This window comes from Prosopis cineraria, unplaced genomic scaffold, assembly GCF_029017545.1.
Source record: "Prosopis cineraria cultivar Desert tree isolate PC_DT_omini unplaced genomic scaffold, ASM2901754v1 PC11, whole genome shotgun sequence".
In the NCBI taxonomy this organism is placed as follows: Eukaryota; Viridiplantae; Streptophyta; class Magnoliopsida; order Fabales; family Fabaceae; genus Prosopis; species Prosopis cineraria.
Genome location: NW_026555342.1, coordinates 18,561,466 through 18,578,520, shown reverse-complemented (window position 1 = coordinate 18,578,520; position 17,055 = coordinate 18,561,466). Strand labels below are relative to the sequence as shown.

Here is a 17,055-nt window from a genome sequence, read left to right as displayed (position 1 = left end):
AAGCAACGTGAAGGCCACACTACAAAAAAATTGTTTGTCAGCAGCATTGTGAAATTCTAAAATTATGTGAACTAAGGCGCAGCCTTCCCATTTAGTATGTGAGTACAACTCTACAAACACTAAATAAATCGTGACAGTGTTGAGGGACGAAATAAGGGAGACCTTGTTAGCATCAATATATATTATATAACATATATAGCAAGTAATATTAGATATTTACAAGGCTACAATACAATACAACTCACTTTATACTTTGTGCACAATAACGTGCCATCTAGATCTCAATGATATACCTTTAAATCTTTTTCACAAATATGAAACAATAACAAATATAGTACAACTAAACAAAAACTTTTATTTAACTCATTACAGCTAGCACAATTAGAAAGTGTAAGAACAACATTAGTATACCAAATGATTAATTATCAACCATCTCAACTTCACTCTATTTCATAAATGATAGATAACTTTGGGTTTAATTGCATTACTCCATTAACAGCCCTTGTTCTAGTAGGACGTGCGGAGCCAAATGGATTAAGAGGCAAAACTAGCTTTTCATGATCTCCTTCCAACATTTGAACCACAGCTTTCATGGTTGGACGATTTAGTGGATGCCATTGAATGGACCATAATCCCACAATCGATAGCTTTCTTGCAATTTTACTATCCTCCTCTCCTTCTATATGGATTTGTATCTCTCCGTTGTTCTCTAGAAGATTATAAATCCATTGAGGATAGCATACTTCATTGCTGTTTTCTACGGTAACATCTGTGATTTTTCTCCCCCGAACCATTTCAAGTAGCAACATCCCATAACTATAAACATCTGATTTATAGGATACATTGCCGAAGTTTCTAGAAAAGATCTCAGGTGCAATATAGCCTGAAGTGCCCCTTGCTTTTGTCATAGACACAGTGTTTTGATCCTTGGAACAAAGCTTGGCCAAACCGAAATCAGATATTTTAGGTGTGAATTTGTCATCTAAAAGAATGTTGTGAGGTTTGATGCCAAAGTGGAGAATTTTTTGTCATAATCTTCATGAAGATACTCAATTCCTTTGGCAATACCAGTAGCAATATCAAGAAGCTTTGACCAACCCAGAGAAAGGTCCTTTCTGTCAGCTGAAGTTATGAATTTTTGCAGTGAACCATTACGTAAAAATTCATAAACCAAAACTCGTCTAGATCCATCAGCAGAGAAGCCAACCAAACGAACCACATTGACATGGTGAACTCGACACATTGTTTCCATTTCATTAATAAACTCTTGTCCATTCCCTGTTGAAGCATTTAGGAGCTTAACAGCGACCTATATTTCATTAGATAGCTTTCCTTTATAGACAGTTCCAAAAGCTCCTTGTCCGAGTTTATCCTTGAATTGATTTGTGATTCTCTTTATATCAGCATACAAGTATCTAGCAGGCCTAAGTGCGTTGCAATCTTCTAAAAACTGTTTAATTTTCTTGTGGCCTTGCATCTCCTGGCTAGCTTCATAGATATTATAAGAAACAATAACTCCAACAAATATGAACAGAAACGGGCCTAGGATTTCACCTACAAATATAGAAAAATATCGATTAGTAATAATCTTATCGGGTTGCTTTAATCTTAAATATCTGAATTGAATCCTCAGTCGAAGAACCTTACCGGTAATTTTCCATTTTGATGGACTTCCTAAAACATAAATGCAGATATATATATAAGCTTCAAAAACAGAACTAATTAAAATTCACAGTTTCAAAAAGATATTGTAATTGGAGAAATTTTTTTCACCTCTATAATGGCTGTGGTTACATTCAGGTAAACAATTCGCACTATCTTCACTGCAGCTTTTGCAATCTGGTATGGGCCATGATAGAATTAGAAACTCGCTGATATTGTATAGAGAACTGGGCACTAATTCATAGCCATTAATTCTTGTGCAAGATAAAAGAGAATTGTCCACGATTCTCTCTGTATATGGCACAGCTAAAACTTCATAGCCATTAACGTCCAGGCAAGAAAAGTTTCCCCATTATTGAAATCGTCTGCTATCAGAATTCTTTCGATATGTCCTAGAACAATTGAACAAAGCATATTGGCCTGACGACTCAGGATGATGATCATCGACTGCCCGAAAAGGAGAAGAGTATAAAGCGAGATGAGCAAGGCATCCTTCAAGGTTAGACACGGTTAAAATCTATGATTCATAGTCTATAAAGTATACTAAAACCTCGATAGACAAAGGCAGCTCAAGCACTGTCTGGTTTGTTTCAGTACAGTATAAATCAAAGTAAGCACTATAGCCACATCGTTCTAGCTGTTTGCCTTTGAACCTAAACGGAAATCTTATCTTTGGTCCATCAACATCGCACCTTGATGATTCTTTGCATGCATCAGGGAAATCATCAGGTTTGGCTGAAATTATTACAAAGCTGAAGAATAATAAAGGGACTCCTTTTTTAAAGAGAATGGCCATTCGATCGTGCCTGAGGTTGACAAGCAAGTGCTGTTTCATGTTTCTTTTTGGTCTACAGGAAAATCTATAGGTACGATGCTTATGCTTTTAAATCTAATTAAGATACAAGTATGTGAAAGTAAAAGTACATAAAATGGAAAGAAACAGCACTCCAATTATAATAACAACCGGCCCGCCGGCCACGTTTTGGAGGGTCCTTCGTTCCTATTTGCGGGAAAATTCTGAGGATAAATAATAGCATGAATGAGACAACCCCACCGCCACTATTGAAACGTATATAATTTAACGTTACTACAGAAGACTTGAGTGGTTTAAAAATGTAGCCCATTGTAAACGATTATGGGAGAGACAAGTAACGTAACGTGAGGATCATACATGTGGCAATGGCATGGATGCTTCGAGGATTGAGACTTATAATTAGTGGAAAAAAAATAAATAAATGCATGATATCAAGCTGTCGATATTGTATTGACTTGGACAAATTCTCAAGACTTTTATGACACAGTCTTAGAGTGCTCTTAGAGCTGCTCTACGCATGCCGTGGAAGTTAGTGTTCCCCATTTTCTTGTTTAAATCATGAAAAGTTACATAATATCAATGGTAATTTGATAATTTAAATTTGATTTCTATTATTTGTTAATTCATCCTAACTTATTATTCTCCGTGATCTTATTTATAAAACACCGGAATGTGGAGGGTGTTGTGGTTCTTTTTGTACGGCACCATATTGATAATTTATTACAATTTTCTCTTTTACACCTCTATTCAATGTTAAATTAAATAGGATAGTAGGAAACTTTTTAAGGATGGTTTTAATATGGAACACAAAAAAGAAAACTTTTCCAATTTTTAGATAGAATTAATAACTTATAAAATTTTCCTTATAAAAAAAAAATTCAAGAAGCAACTTATCAATGGGATAGAAAGAAGTATACTTTTTTTCTTCATTGGTTATTTTAGGTCCTCAAGTAGTAGTGTATAATTTTTCCCCATCATTTTATAACATGTACTTGCCATTTTTTATTCCCTTCAGTTTTCACTATATTGTCCTTAATTCACACATGAATATATTATGGGTTGCTATAAGCAGACAACAGAAGCAGTGAAGAATCAAATAGAGATACAAGAACATATGGGCAAATTATATGTAGATGTGTCAGACAAATTCTCTTTCCCATTAACAATGACCTGACCTACTCGATCTTCAGAGAGACTAGAATGCTCGGTAGGGAAATTTCAAGGAAACAATCTAAAAAATTAAATATGATATCAATATAATATAATAAGTAAGGTTGTGGAAATTTAAACTTGCAATTTTTCATAGGTTTCCCCATTGGATGGGGCATGTATAAATGAACCTTGCAGGTAGCAACAAAAACCGTGGGGCCTTGCAAACTGCGTCACAGAAATGGAATGGCCAATCAGCCATGTTTGCAAAGCAATTAATAAAGAAAAGGGATCATGAAAGGAAAATAACATTATAAGTATTGATGGCGTATAGTTATGAAACTTAATAACTTAATTCACTGATAAATATTAAACTTTATGGATAATTGATAACTAAGATAAATTTATGGAGGGTATTGATCGATGTTTGTTTGTTTGTGGTTCAGGTCTGGGTTGGTTGTATTTGTATGAAGATGTCTGGAAGTCACCCCCTATATAGAACGCAAATTAGGTTGATGTACTCTTCCTCCATGAGAGTACCCAAAGTGAACAACTTCAATGTATCATTTAATTTTTTATAAATATCTATCACCATCACTCATTTTTAACATAAAAATATCTAAATTCATTGTCTTTAACTTCAAGTGCATTAGTAATAAAGTCAAATTATCACTTTATGAGCACCATTATTATATTGTCTTGGCTTAAATATTGAAAATGCAAACCATAATTCTTAAAGAAAATTCACCATTAACCTAATTTGCACATAGGGGGTGAGAATTAAGCTTCAAGAAAAATGTTTCCCACTCCTTGAAGGCATCATGTACAACTTTCTTCTACTTCATCTATTTTTCTTCTACTCTTTAGAGAACCATTATATTGCCTCCAACAATTTCTAGACTTAATTTTGTTGAAATAATAGCTTTGGAGGAGTTGACTACAAACTTTGTGAAGTAGAGATGGAAATATTTGAAGGAGGTAACTTAATGAAATGGCAAAGGAAGATGAAATTTATATATTCTTACAACTTTGAACATGGCTTACATATGCCTTCACTACGCTCCCAAGCCCCAAGAAACAGAAGAAGAAACCATAGATAGCCAAAATTAGAGAAAGGCAAAAGAAAGAGAATGATGAATATATTTGCACTAGACACATCCTCAATGGGCTCAATGATGCTCTCTTTTATATTAATTGATCAGGCATCAGCTAACTTTGATCATGTATCTACACACACACGTACAGTTATTCATAATGACACTAGTTAAGGTGCAGATATAGTCTCTTTTTCTGATGATGACATGTCTGATATTTACATCATCTACGTAGCCATAGCATTGCTGGGTCATATATAGGGATTTCACTCCTATATGGGGCATGCCCAAGTCTTGGCGCCGTACTTCATTATGGTTATTTGGGTTTTTTTTTTTTTATTTGGGCTGGCATGAATTAACTAGTTTTCCAAATTTGGCCTATCTTGAACAAACCAGCCCAATAAACTAGTCCCTTACGTTGTGATTTATTTATTTATTTTTTAAATTTTTTAGTATATTTTTTCTGCTTAGATAATTATATTTATTTTCATTAATCTATATGACTACCTTCAATATATTTCATTATCCATGTGACCATGTCAACAGATCTTAATAGTGTTACCTTCTCTTTAAATAAAAAGAATTAAATTAATAATTGAGACAAATTTAAGAGACCAAATCAATAAAACTTGATGAACTAAATCGATAAATGAGTCAAATTTGAGGAGATAAAAATTTCATTATCCCTAGTAACATTTAAATAGTTTGATATTTCATAATATAAGATGTGTTGTGCAAAATAATAATTTATTAATTTATATTATTCTGAAATTACCCTTGAGAAATGATAATTAAAGACTCCATAAGAATATTAATAGCAATTATAAACCTTGAATTATTGAAATTCTTGTTGGTTTGCCATTTGAACTTGCAATCTGTAGCTTGGGTGTGTAGCACACTAACCAACAAGCTGCAAGTTTTCATGGCTGAATTATTGAAATTCTAATTATGGCCCTTAGTTGTAATAAATTATATTTTATTGATTAGCTTGATATTCACAACAGAATTTAGCAAATTCTCAACTAACATTGCAGAGATTTTCAATTATCTTTTGTTGATTTTTCAAGTGAAAGCAAAAAAGACAAGTGATTAGCTTGCAATTCACAACTGACTCCTGTAAATTCTCAATTGATGTTACAAATAATTTCAAGTGTATTTAATATATTTTTTAAGTAATTTATCTATATATTGATAGTAAAAAAATCATAAGCTTGTGATTTACAATTGACTTTCATAAATTCTTAACTAATGTTACAAATAATCAAACATGTATTTAGAAAATTTTCCAAATGACTATTTAGATTTGTTTAATTGCAATAAAGATTATGATATGTTATTGGGATTTCAATAATTCAGGGTCTCTAAATTATATTTAATTAGATACCTCATAAGAACATTAATGATAATTACAGACCTTAAATTATTAAAATCCCACTAACAGATCATGATCTTTACTTGCAATTAAACAAATGTAAATAGTCATTTGAAAAATTTTCTAATTAATGTAAATAGGAGGATACCTCATAAGAACATTAATGTAAATTCATGGTCTGTAATTATATTTAATTCATTTTTCTAATTTAATTTCTCATAGATAGTATTCAAGACACAGTCAAGTACGAAATGCATGTACTTCTTTTAGTGGAAATTCAAACCTTAGCTTTTAACTTTGAAAGACTTTTTACATTGGTTGTTTTGAACTTATTATGTTAGTTATTAAGGGAAAGCAAAAAAGACAGAAATGCAAAATTAACTTTCCATGTCAGTTTCATAAACCAACGTGGAACAAAACTTAAAGCATCCGTTAAAAAAATAATCAATGTGAAAAGTTTTACATATGTTATTCTTTAAAAACTAATGTAAAAAGTTGATTTTTTGCATTAATTTTCTTAAAAAACTAATGTTGTAAGTGTATATATTTTAAAAAAACATTTTGTTACAAGATCAATAGTAATGTTAACTAAATCAACCCAACAAGTTAAATACTCAAGTTTATTCATACAACATTAAAAGACTTCAATTTAATAGAAATGACTAATTTAAGATAAGATTTTATTTAATTTTTAAAATTTTTGGCAGAGTTTTCCCTAATTTTTTAAGACCTCCCAAAATATAATTAATTGAAGATCAATGGCAATGTTAGCTAAATCAACCCAACAATCTAAATACTCAAATTTATCTATACAACACTAAAAAAGACTTCAATTTAATAGCAATGACTAATTTAAGATAATTTTTTTAATTTTAAAATAATTTTGGCAAAGTTTCCTTATTTTTAAGACCTCCCAAAAATACATAATTAATCCAGCATCAATAACAATGTTAATTAAACCAACCAAACAATCTAAATACCCAAATTTACCTGTACATATACCCAACTATCATAAAAAAAAAATTCAGAATTAAAATAAAGATTTGAAGGAATATATTCATTTATTAAAATACACAATTATACATATATTCAAGTAAATCAACCAATCAAAGTACCAATAGGCAATAAAAATTAGAGAGAATGATAGTTAGGTCATAAAGAAATGAATTAATGACAGTTAGGACCTCGGCAAATTTTTTTATAAAATGAATTATAAATATTATCAATTCAAATAGTTATAAATAGAAATTTCTGTTATAATCTAAGAGTTACATTTGATATTTAAATATTTATTTACAATTGAAGCTCTCGAGTCTATAATAATCTAGATTGATATTTTCAACTTATTTTTCAAAAAAAAAATTATCGAGGATCTAACTATCATTTATTAATTCTTTTAGGACCTAACTATCATTCTCCCTAAAAATAAATAAAAATAAAGACTTATGTAGAAGAATTAGCAGAAAGTCTCTAATGGAAAAGGATGAAAGAAAATGAGCAACACCCACACTTGTAAGTTGAAATGGCAAGGAGGAGACTATCACACCCCAATACTAAGGGCGTGATTGGCATGAAATATGAGGCAAACTCATATCCCATAAGCCTTGATTGATCAGAAACTAAGCAAAATATTTATATATGTAAGTTAAATATAGTAATAAAGTTTGTAAAGTTTTAAATATTTTGCAAAAATTTTGACAGAGCTTCCCTTATAATTTAGACCTCCCAAAATTTTCACAAGAACAATAGAACTTGCCAACAACCCAACAAGGAGACGAGCTCCATCCCAGCAATTGACATAGTAACTAAATAAGAATAGGACCTAACTATGGTGTATGTGAAGTACTAAGCTATGATTACAAAATAAAATACATAGTTTACCAAAATAATAATCACGATAGGCTTCCTCCGTTCAAAAAACAAAAGGTTCCCTCAACGATCTACTGGAGTTGCAAGGTTAGTTACAATATCTGAGATCAAAAAAATTTTCAGTGAGTAGCATTAAAATGAAAATTATAATTTAAAATACATATATACATATATAAAGGTAATAACTAATAAATTTAATTCAAAATGATTTAATGAAATCATGAAATATATACTTTAGCTAACAATAAATAATGAGTATTCTTAACAATGTAATCGTAAAATTAGACAATGCTATTAGATTCATGTAAGTGTGTAAAATTTATACTGCCCATAAAATATAAAAATTTTCAATAATGGTGCAATTAGATAAATTGCTTTTGGAGAACTAATCTAAAAATAAAAATCTTACTTTAAATCTAGAAGGGCTTTATCAGAACGAATAACAAGTATGAACATATAGTCCACGAGGGTAAATAACCAATCAAGTGCGGCTAAAAGCCACGAAACAAATGCGATGAAAGTCATGAATCAAGCGCAAGCACAAGGCCCACGAAAACAAGCGTGAGTACCATGCTCACAAATAATCGTGCCTCTATTCCACTTGTATTGGTCGTCGCACGTGGCTAGCATCTCCAATGTACCCTGCTAGCTAGGTGCACTATGATGCGCCAAGGGCTAATGGAACTACTGTTAGCAACTAACATTCTGAACTCAGTCCCCCTTAATTAAAACCAAGCATGTATGGAGCAAGAAAGCATTATCAAAATTATCATTTTCAAACACTGTTCAACTATCATTTTTCTTTGCTGAAATTTATTTTTATTTCCTCAATACACGAATAATTGCATAAAAAAATTTATCAACATAGAATTAAATAATTAAACTACTTCTGAAAAATAATACCATTTGTCGTATATTCATTTCAATTATTACTTATCAACAATATAAATTAGTAAAATCAACGCATTTTCAATTAACGGGCCACAATGTGCCATCCATGGCCAAGAGAATAAAGGAGGAAGAGAAGGACACTTCAATTGGAAGGGAAATAGAGAGATGGAGGAGCAAAGTTTATTCTTTTAGTTGTATTTCAAATGGAGGAGAAATGAAAAATATATACATATGGAACCCAAACAACGATGGTGATGGTGGAAGGAGAAGAAAGGTGAAAGCTTTAAGTGATATTTATATTCCACATCAGTTAATTTGAAATGGACATGGAAAAAGAAGATTTTTCTTAGAAAAAAGTTTTCCATGTCAGTTCCTTTTATGACTAGTGTGGAAAATTTTTTTATGTCATTTTTTTAAAAAACATATGTAAAAGACCTTTCAAAAAATTACAAAAATGCTATGGTCTTTTTTTATATATCAGTTTTAAAAAAACAATGTAAATTAGTGATGTTAGTAGAGAGAGTATTTCGAAAATCTTCTCACAAATTCACATCTTCTACAAACTTGATTTCTCACAATTTTTTTGCTTTAGACAAAATTGAGATTGTCTGCACAATCAAACAATAGAAGGAGAGAGCAAGGCCAGGCAAGAGAAAGAAAAAGTGAAAAAGAAAACCATACCCAAAAAGGAGGAAAATGTATTTTTCTTACCAGTAGTAAGCACTATTTAATTTATATTTTTTTTGGTTGAAAACGTATACTCTTTCAACTTATATTTTTTTTGGTATAAACCATCAAGTATCCTAAGGTATTTTAGGTTCATTATCCGTCCCAAACTAATCTGGACCCCCAGCAAGGAGACCTTATGGTAGTAGCAAAGTACCGATGAGACAACCTCTCTAGGTCGCATTAATTATTACGTTTGTCACTCTCCAGGGTTCGAATCTTCACCTTGAGAAATGCAGGTAGTAGACCTTGCTAACTCTACTAAGCGCCCATTGGTTCTTTCAATTTATATTGAATTATTGAATTCATTAATATCTTTCATTTTTAGAGGGGGAAGAAAGGCTAGCCCCTCTTCATGGGCTTAGCCTAAAAAGCCCAATTAACCCAAAACCATGCCATTTGCAAAGTTTGGCCCTTAAACTCATGGGTATCATGTCCGTCTTGAGTGCTGCAAGCCCCTTTAATCATTTTGAAAAACTTATTTTTTAAATAAATATATGAAAATAAAAATTATAAATAATTAAACATTAACCAATTCAAAAAAAAAAATCATTGTTCAAATTTTCAAAATCAAACCAAACAAAGCTAAATAAACCAAACAAGTCTTCTTTGAATATCAATAAAACAATAATACAAAAATATTAGCAACAACATCATGATTGTTATCATTTTTAACATCAATAATATTTGATTGTATTTCATTTGAGATGGCTCCTCAGTGCCAAAAGTATCAAAATTTCTTGTTTATATAGGCTAGTGTTCTTTTTTTAAACTTCTTTATAACATTTTTCCTTTTTCTTATATTTGTACTTTCTTCCTCCTCATTTATGAAACATTAATAAATTTTTATAAAAAAATGTATACAAGCCAGGCTACTTTTTTTTAAGACAAATTTTTCAGAACAAGTCTGTTTAAGTGCGATTAAACATCGACGAGCCCAAATTTCAAGCCTGGCATTCTATTTACTGTCCATTGTTTTAAAATGTCAAGCTGCATTTATTAATGGGCGGTTGTGGTGGGGCAATGGTTGAAGGCAGAGACTCAAAGTTATCTTTCGTTATTAATGTCCGACGAAGACAACATACTCACTCCGATTCAAAATAAAACAATTTTCCTTAGCTAATTTTAATTTAAAGTATAATCAACTTAGTATATATGAAATTTTTTTATCATTTTATTCCTTATATATATATTAATGTAAATATTTGTGTAAGTGTATTTTTCACTTATTATGAAATATTTTGGTAATTTGAACTAGGGATAAAAAGAAACAATAATATATATTTTTATGATAAAGAAGACTTTATTGATATGCAAATTTTTTTAAAAAAAACTTCTTATATTTTGAACCGGAGGATACTTGTGTTGGCTGAATTTTCAAAACTTGAATCACCTCTATTTATATTAATTTATTGTACATATTTTATACAAACTTCTTGCAAAATTCAGAGAGACGAAGAAACTAACATGAATTTTCAAAATTAAAAACTTATTATAAATCCTGGCTATTTATAAATTTTTTTATCATACTTTCTTATAAAATTCAGAAAAATAACAATAAATCTCATCATGGATACTTTTAATTTTTTGTATTACACTCTTAAAAAAGATCTAAGATGATCTTTATTATAGAAAAAATTAATAAGAAAATTCTTAAACAATTATGAGAAAATCGCCCTAATTGGTAGTTATAGTCTTCATGAGGACAATGAGATTGCGTTTTTCATTCTTCCACCATTGACTCTTTTTAATTAATTTACAAATTCACAAATATTGCCCAGTCAAATAGGTCGGTGCTAATTGATTATTTAATCCATCTCTAGGGTGCGATGTGAATTAAAGCTTAGAAAACAGACTAGTGATCAACCTTGTTTTTCCCTTTGTCTGGCCTTCACAATGATACATGAAATCTTCATAATCACCTTCCTTGGCCTTTTTCTTCTTCTATCATATTTTCTTAGAGCTTTCGATCTTCCGATCTCCATCGACCACAGTCCATATAGTGATTCCTGTGGACTTGTCTTCCACGTGTCTACTGATTCATATAATCTCGGACCCTGCAGCGATCCTAGTTACGAACTAGTCTGTGAGAAAAACAGAACATTGTTACATTTAATCTATGGAAGGCACTTAGTTCAGACCATTTATGCCATTAACTCCACCACCGTCAAATCCATCGCCGGTGGAGTTGACGATGACAACTGCTATGCAATCACTCGTCATTCTCTCCCATACAGCAACTTCAGCCACGTTTTCTCTGACAAATATTATTCTTCTGTTGTGGGTGGATTAGTGTTGTTCAGCTGCGAAAATCCAGTTCTCTCTCTAAGTGATAATGATGCTGTTGTGCAGTTTTGTTCAAGCAGTGAAGAGCCAAAAACGCCTTATTCTTATTTGCTGAAGGCACAGGATCTAAGCGTATCTGCTGTGGCAGAGTCGTGTAAAATAGATTTGATGGTGAAGGTGTCGCCATGGGGACCAATGACATGTAATGAGAATTGTTCATATCCACAAGTTCAGAGCGAAGAGATTAAAGGGATTGAGATCAAATGGCGACCAAATCGTTGTGGCGTGTGGGAAGGAGAGAAAGGTAATAACTGCCGGTTTGAAAATACCACAAATATGGTTCTCTGTCATCCTCGGATTGAAGAATTTGGTGTTTCTGAATTTCTTTTGGGTATGTATTTTTGGGAAGAAAATAAAATACCGAAAACTGTTATTTTCATGATGATTATCTAATTGAAACTTTGTATGTTTGGATTTTGGCAACGCAGAATTGGTTTCGAAGTGTCTATTTGCAGGTGAGCGACGAAGCATACCTTTCTCCTTGTGTGAAAATTTCTGAATCCTTCATTTTCATTATTCATGCTTTAATTTCTGATACTTTATAGTCTAAACCCATAAACGATTTTTTGTTTTTGTTTTCACTTTCTGTTTTCAATGTTAAAGACATAATTTATCCTTTTGTTGATTATAAATGAATAGATGTGGAAAGAGCAGGTTTAGAAGAACGATAAAATAACTAGGAATTATACAACTTATTACCAAGATTTTACTCAATAAATTACTTCTCAATTAACAATTAAGGATTGATCTTGGGAAACAACTTCTTGAAAAAGTTTCATTTTTTAAATAAACCAAAAGTAGTAACAGTTTTATTACATATCAGGAACCTTACGAGGACTAGAACTATGCAAGCCTGTGTAAAATGACTTCTAATAGTCAGCTTTGATCTATGTGCTAAACAAATAGATCTGACCATTTAAATCTTCACAATATATGAATAATTGACTTGTCAGTGCTAATGTTCAAATCTCTTGCCCAGTGACGCTCTGGTCTGCAGCTAAATTTGTACTAGGTGCCCCGTGTGCTTTTATATTCTTGATTCGTCGATGGAGGAGAAGGCATCAATCTTATGATGACAATGTTGAGGACTTCCTCCAAAATAATAGCAATTTGATGCCCATAAAGTACTCTTACTCAGAGGTCAAGAAAATGACTAATGGCTTCAAACACAAGTTAGGTGAAGGAGGCTATGGTTATGTCTATAAAGGTAAGCTTCGAAGCAATCGTGATGTAGCTGTCAAGTTACTGGGAAAGTCCAAAACCAATGCACAAGATTTCATCAGTGAAGTCGCCACTATTGGCAGGATTCATCATGTCAATGTGGTGCAGCTAATCGGGTTCTGTGCTGAAAGAAACAAGAGAGCTCTTGTTTATGAGTTCATGTCTAATGGATCTCTTGACAAGTACATTTTCTCAGAGAAACAGCGGAACGCGTTGATCAATTTTGAAAAAATATTTAATATTTCTCTAGGGATTGCCCGAGGAATTGAATATTTACATCGAGGATGTGATATGCAAATTCTACACTTCGATATCAAACCCCACAATATCCTACTTGATGAGAACTTTAATCCAAAAGTTTCAGATTTTGGATTGGCAAAGTTGTATCCATTAGAAAATAGTATTGTATCTTTGACAAATGCAAGGGGAACATTTGGATACATGGCGCCTGAATTTTTGTACAAGAACATTGGAGGGATATCACACAAATCTGATGTTTATAGTTTTGGGATGTTGTTGATGGAAATGGCTGGGAGAAGAAAGAACACGAATGTCATTGAACATTCTTGGCAAACATATTTTGCCAAATGGGTCTATGACCAATTTGAGGAAATAATAGATGAGGGTAATACCTCTAACGAGGAAAGGGAAATTGCAAAGAAGATGATTACAATAGCTTCACATTGCATACAAATGTATCCTGGTGATCGACCCTCGATGAAGGAAGTGATAGAGATGCTTGTGGGAGAAATTGAGCTCCAAGAAGCTTTGCCACCCTAAATTTTATGTAACTTAATTGCCAAGAAGGTTTATGAAAGAGGATAAGGGACTCATGACAATTTGAGTTTAGAAAGAGTTATTATTTGCAATAAACATGTAAAACTACTATAATTGTTAGCATGTTTGATGTTTTCTTAGCATTTTGATTTACTGGACTATAGGCTTTGAGAAGAATCACATAGACATCCATTAAGATTCATCTGTAGTTATGGATTTTGAAAACAATTGGATCATTTGATGACATAATTGTGATCGACAGTTTATGTATATGTTGATATAATTAATCCAATAGGTCTTCCAAAAAAAAAAAAAAAGGAGCGAGTACGGAAGATAGAACTAAGCTCCACATTTTATTTCATATTACAATTTATTTTCTATCCTTTGCGTGGAAACTCCAACTTGGGTTGATTAATTGGTAATGTTGGGATGGTTGATGGGATTCTTCATGTCAATTGGAAAGGGATTCCTAGAAAGGATTTTTTTAAATCATCAATAATAGTAAAATAGCTTGTGTGTATTGAATGCTTCTTTGGTATTTTGATCGTTTAGCATGATTATTGCCATTTGGTCACGCCTAACATGTAATGAATCTTAACATGTATATGAAATTGAAGATGAAAAGTGTCACGCCCCATAAGTAGAGTGTGACTGGCACGGGTGTGAACCATTCACATATTCCCATAAGCCATAATGAACATTTATTCAATTTTACAAAAGAAAAGAACAAAATTAATCAAATTACATGAGAATTAAAATAATTCCTTTAAACTCATTATCATAAGAAAGTGTCGACATTTTTGTAGGAATTTCGGCAGAACCTCCTCTGTAATTAGGATCTTTCGAAAATTCTTACAACAAATTTTTTTACAGATAATAGTATAAATCAGGAGTGTAGCTCCTTCTAGCCAGCAACCAATATACAAACCAAAACAAAGTTTATCAATAATCTATGTGGAGCATCTAATCTTTCTTTTAAATCAAAAAAAGACATACGAACTACATATTTACATTAAAAGAAACAATACCAATCCAAAACTTTCACCCATTGTAGCTATTCTACCCTTTTGAGGTTGAAGGCGGGATCGGTGTCAACTAACAAATCTGAGGTCAAAATAATTTTTTTCAATAAAATTCTTAAAATTTAAATCAACTATTTCTAATAATGGTGTCAGCTAATTAAAAGTAATTCCACCAAAAATTATAAGCATGTAAGTCATAACCATATTTGTAAAATAAGAGTAAATTGAAAATAATTTATGTTATCATGCTTAAAGAAAACAATCTGCTCACATATAACTCAAAGTGGTACAAACTGCTAGCCAAAATCATGTAAATTTTAAAAAACACATATTAATCAACATTTAAAATCTTGAGAACTCAACAGAACAGGTTACAAACATGGACACTCAGTTCACGAGGGTAAATAACCAAACACAGCTTATGCCACGAAAACAAATGTGGACACACCAGTCCACGAGGGTAAATAACCAAACGCAGCCGGAGCTACGAAACAAATATGGACACACAATTTACGAGGGTAAGTAACCAAATACGGTTAGGCCACAGAATCAAACGCGAGTACAAAGCCCATGAATACCAAACGTGAGAATAAAACTCACGAAACAAACTAGCTAGTGTTTAACCATAGCGCGCTACAGGCTAACGAAACTGTCATTAGCAGCAGTGTTCTGTTTCGAGTTCTCTTTAAATCATGCTTCAAACATGCGAGAAAAATAATTATCATTTAAATAAATTATCATTTTTACCGCCAAACTCGCATGAATCGTTTCAAATTCAACATTTGTCAAAATCATAAATTTGCATTAATTAAGTATTTAATAAATTTCAAATTTTAACAACCATACAAGAATGCTTTCATCAAACTTGGAAATATATTTTCAAGATTCAATAAATGCACCTATCATAACTCATTTGTCCTTCATTGATATTTTATAATTTTCAAAATTAATGTAATTCATAAGAATAAAATATTTTAGGAAAAGACTATTAAAAATAAAAATATATTAAATGGAATGCTATTCACTTACTCGTCAGAGCTTCAAATTCTTAAAGATATCCTCTCCTTTAATTCTAGTCAGGGCCCCATTCTTCCTTATGCCCTATCAGGATATAAATAAATAAAATTTTTAAACTAACTCCAAATCAACCATTATCATTTAAATTTTCAAAACCAGCATCATATTTAGAGTTGATCCAAGTGTTATCATTCACATCACTAATCCCCACCAATTTGTTTTAGTCAAAACCATCCATTCATAATTCCATAGCTTCCATACTAACATACTTCTCCTGCCAAATATTATCCTTCATACTTACAACCTTCCCCATTCTTGAGGTAAAAATTTTTCATAGGTTTTGCACTAATTACTTTAGGTGCATATATTCTAATTATTTAAATTATATATCCAAACTACTCTCTTCCCACCCTTCCTTAATAGTTTCTTTAACCATATTCAATTCAAATTAGATTTATTTAGCTCCAAGGATTATGACCCACACACACACACACGCACACACATATATTTATCAAATTTTAGAATAAACTTCCAACTTAAATTTGAATCTTCTCCCTCCTATAACAGCACGGCACAACAATAACAGAAGGCATGCATAATATTTTTTTTCTCAGCCACGTACAGTCATAGACAGCCACAGGGGAGCCAAATTTTTTGCCACTTTAATCACCAGTTCACATGTATGCAAAGCAAGATAAGCCTAAACGTGAAGCTTTCTCACCTTGACTCACCACGATAGAAAACAAGGATGAAGAAACTGAAACAATCGGTTGAACAGGGGAGATATAATCCAAACATTGTCACCATGCACAGTAATGGAAGGAGCTTGACTCCACAGCACCGATATAAGCTTACAGCAACAGCTCCACTCTAGTTTGATGCTTTGTGATTTCTTAGCTCAAAACATACGGATAGAATAGCACGCAGAGAGGACATAGAAATAGGGAGAACATAACAGTAAAGTAGAGCATAAAGCTCACAATTGAGCTGGGTAAGGAAAGCCTCGTGAAAAAAAACCTTCTAGCCTCAATGATTTGGTCCTTTATTCCATCCACAACTCAAAGGTGAATGATGCAAGGAAAGCAACAGATTGAG

At 32.0% G+C, this 17,055-nt stretch overlaps 1 protein-coding gene and 1 pseudogene across 1 annotated transcript; one reads left to right on the top strand and one right to left on the bottom strand.

Moving 5' to 3' along the window:
• Positions 1-246: 246 nt before the first annotated feature.
• LOC129286251 (rust resistance kinase Lr10-like) lies at positions 247-2,497 on the bottom strand (annotated as a pseudogene).
• An 8,941-nt stretch (positions 2,498-11,438) lies between these two features.
• LOC129286875 (rust resistance kinase Lr10-like) lies at positions 11,439-14,282 on the top strand. The gene is made up of 3 exons (XM_054922956.1): positions 11,439-12,254; positions 12,352-12,378; positions 12,903-14,282. Exons 1-3 carry the CDS (start codon positions 11,474-11,476, stop codon positions 13,922-13,924), a joined length of 1,830 nt encoding a protein of 609 aa, XP_054778931.1. The 5' UTR covers positions 11,439-11,473; the 3' UTR covers positions 13,925-14,282.
• The last annotated feature ends 2,773 nt before the right edge of the window (positions 14,283-17,055 follow it).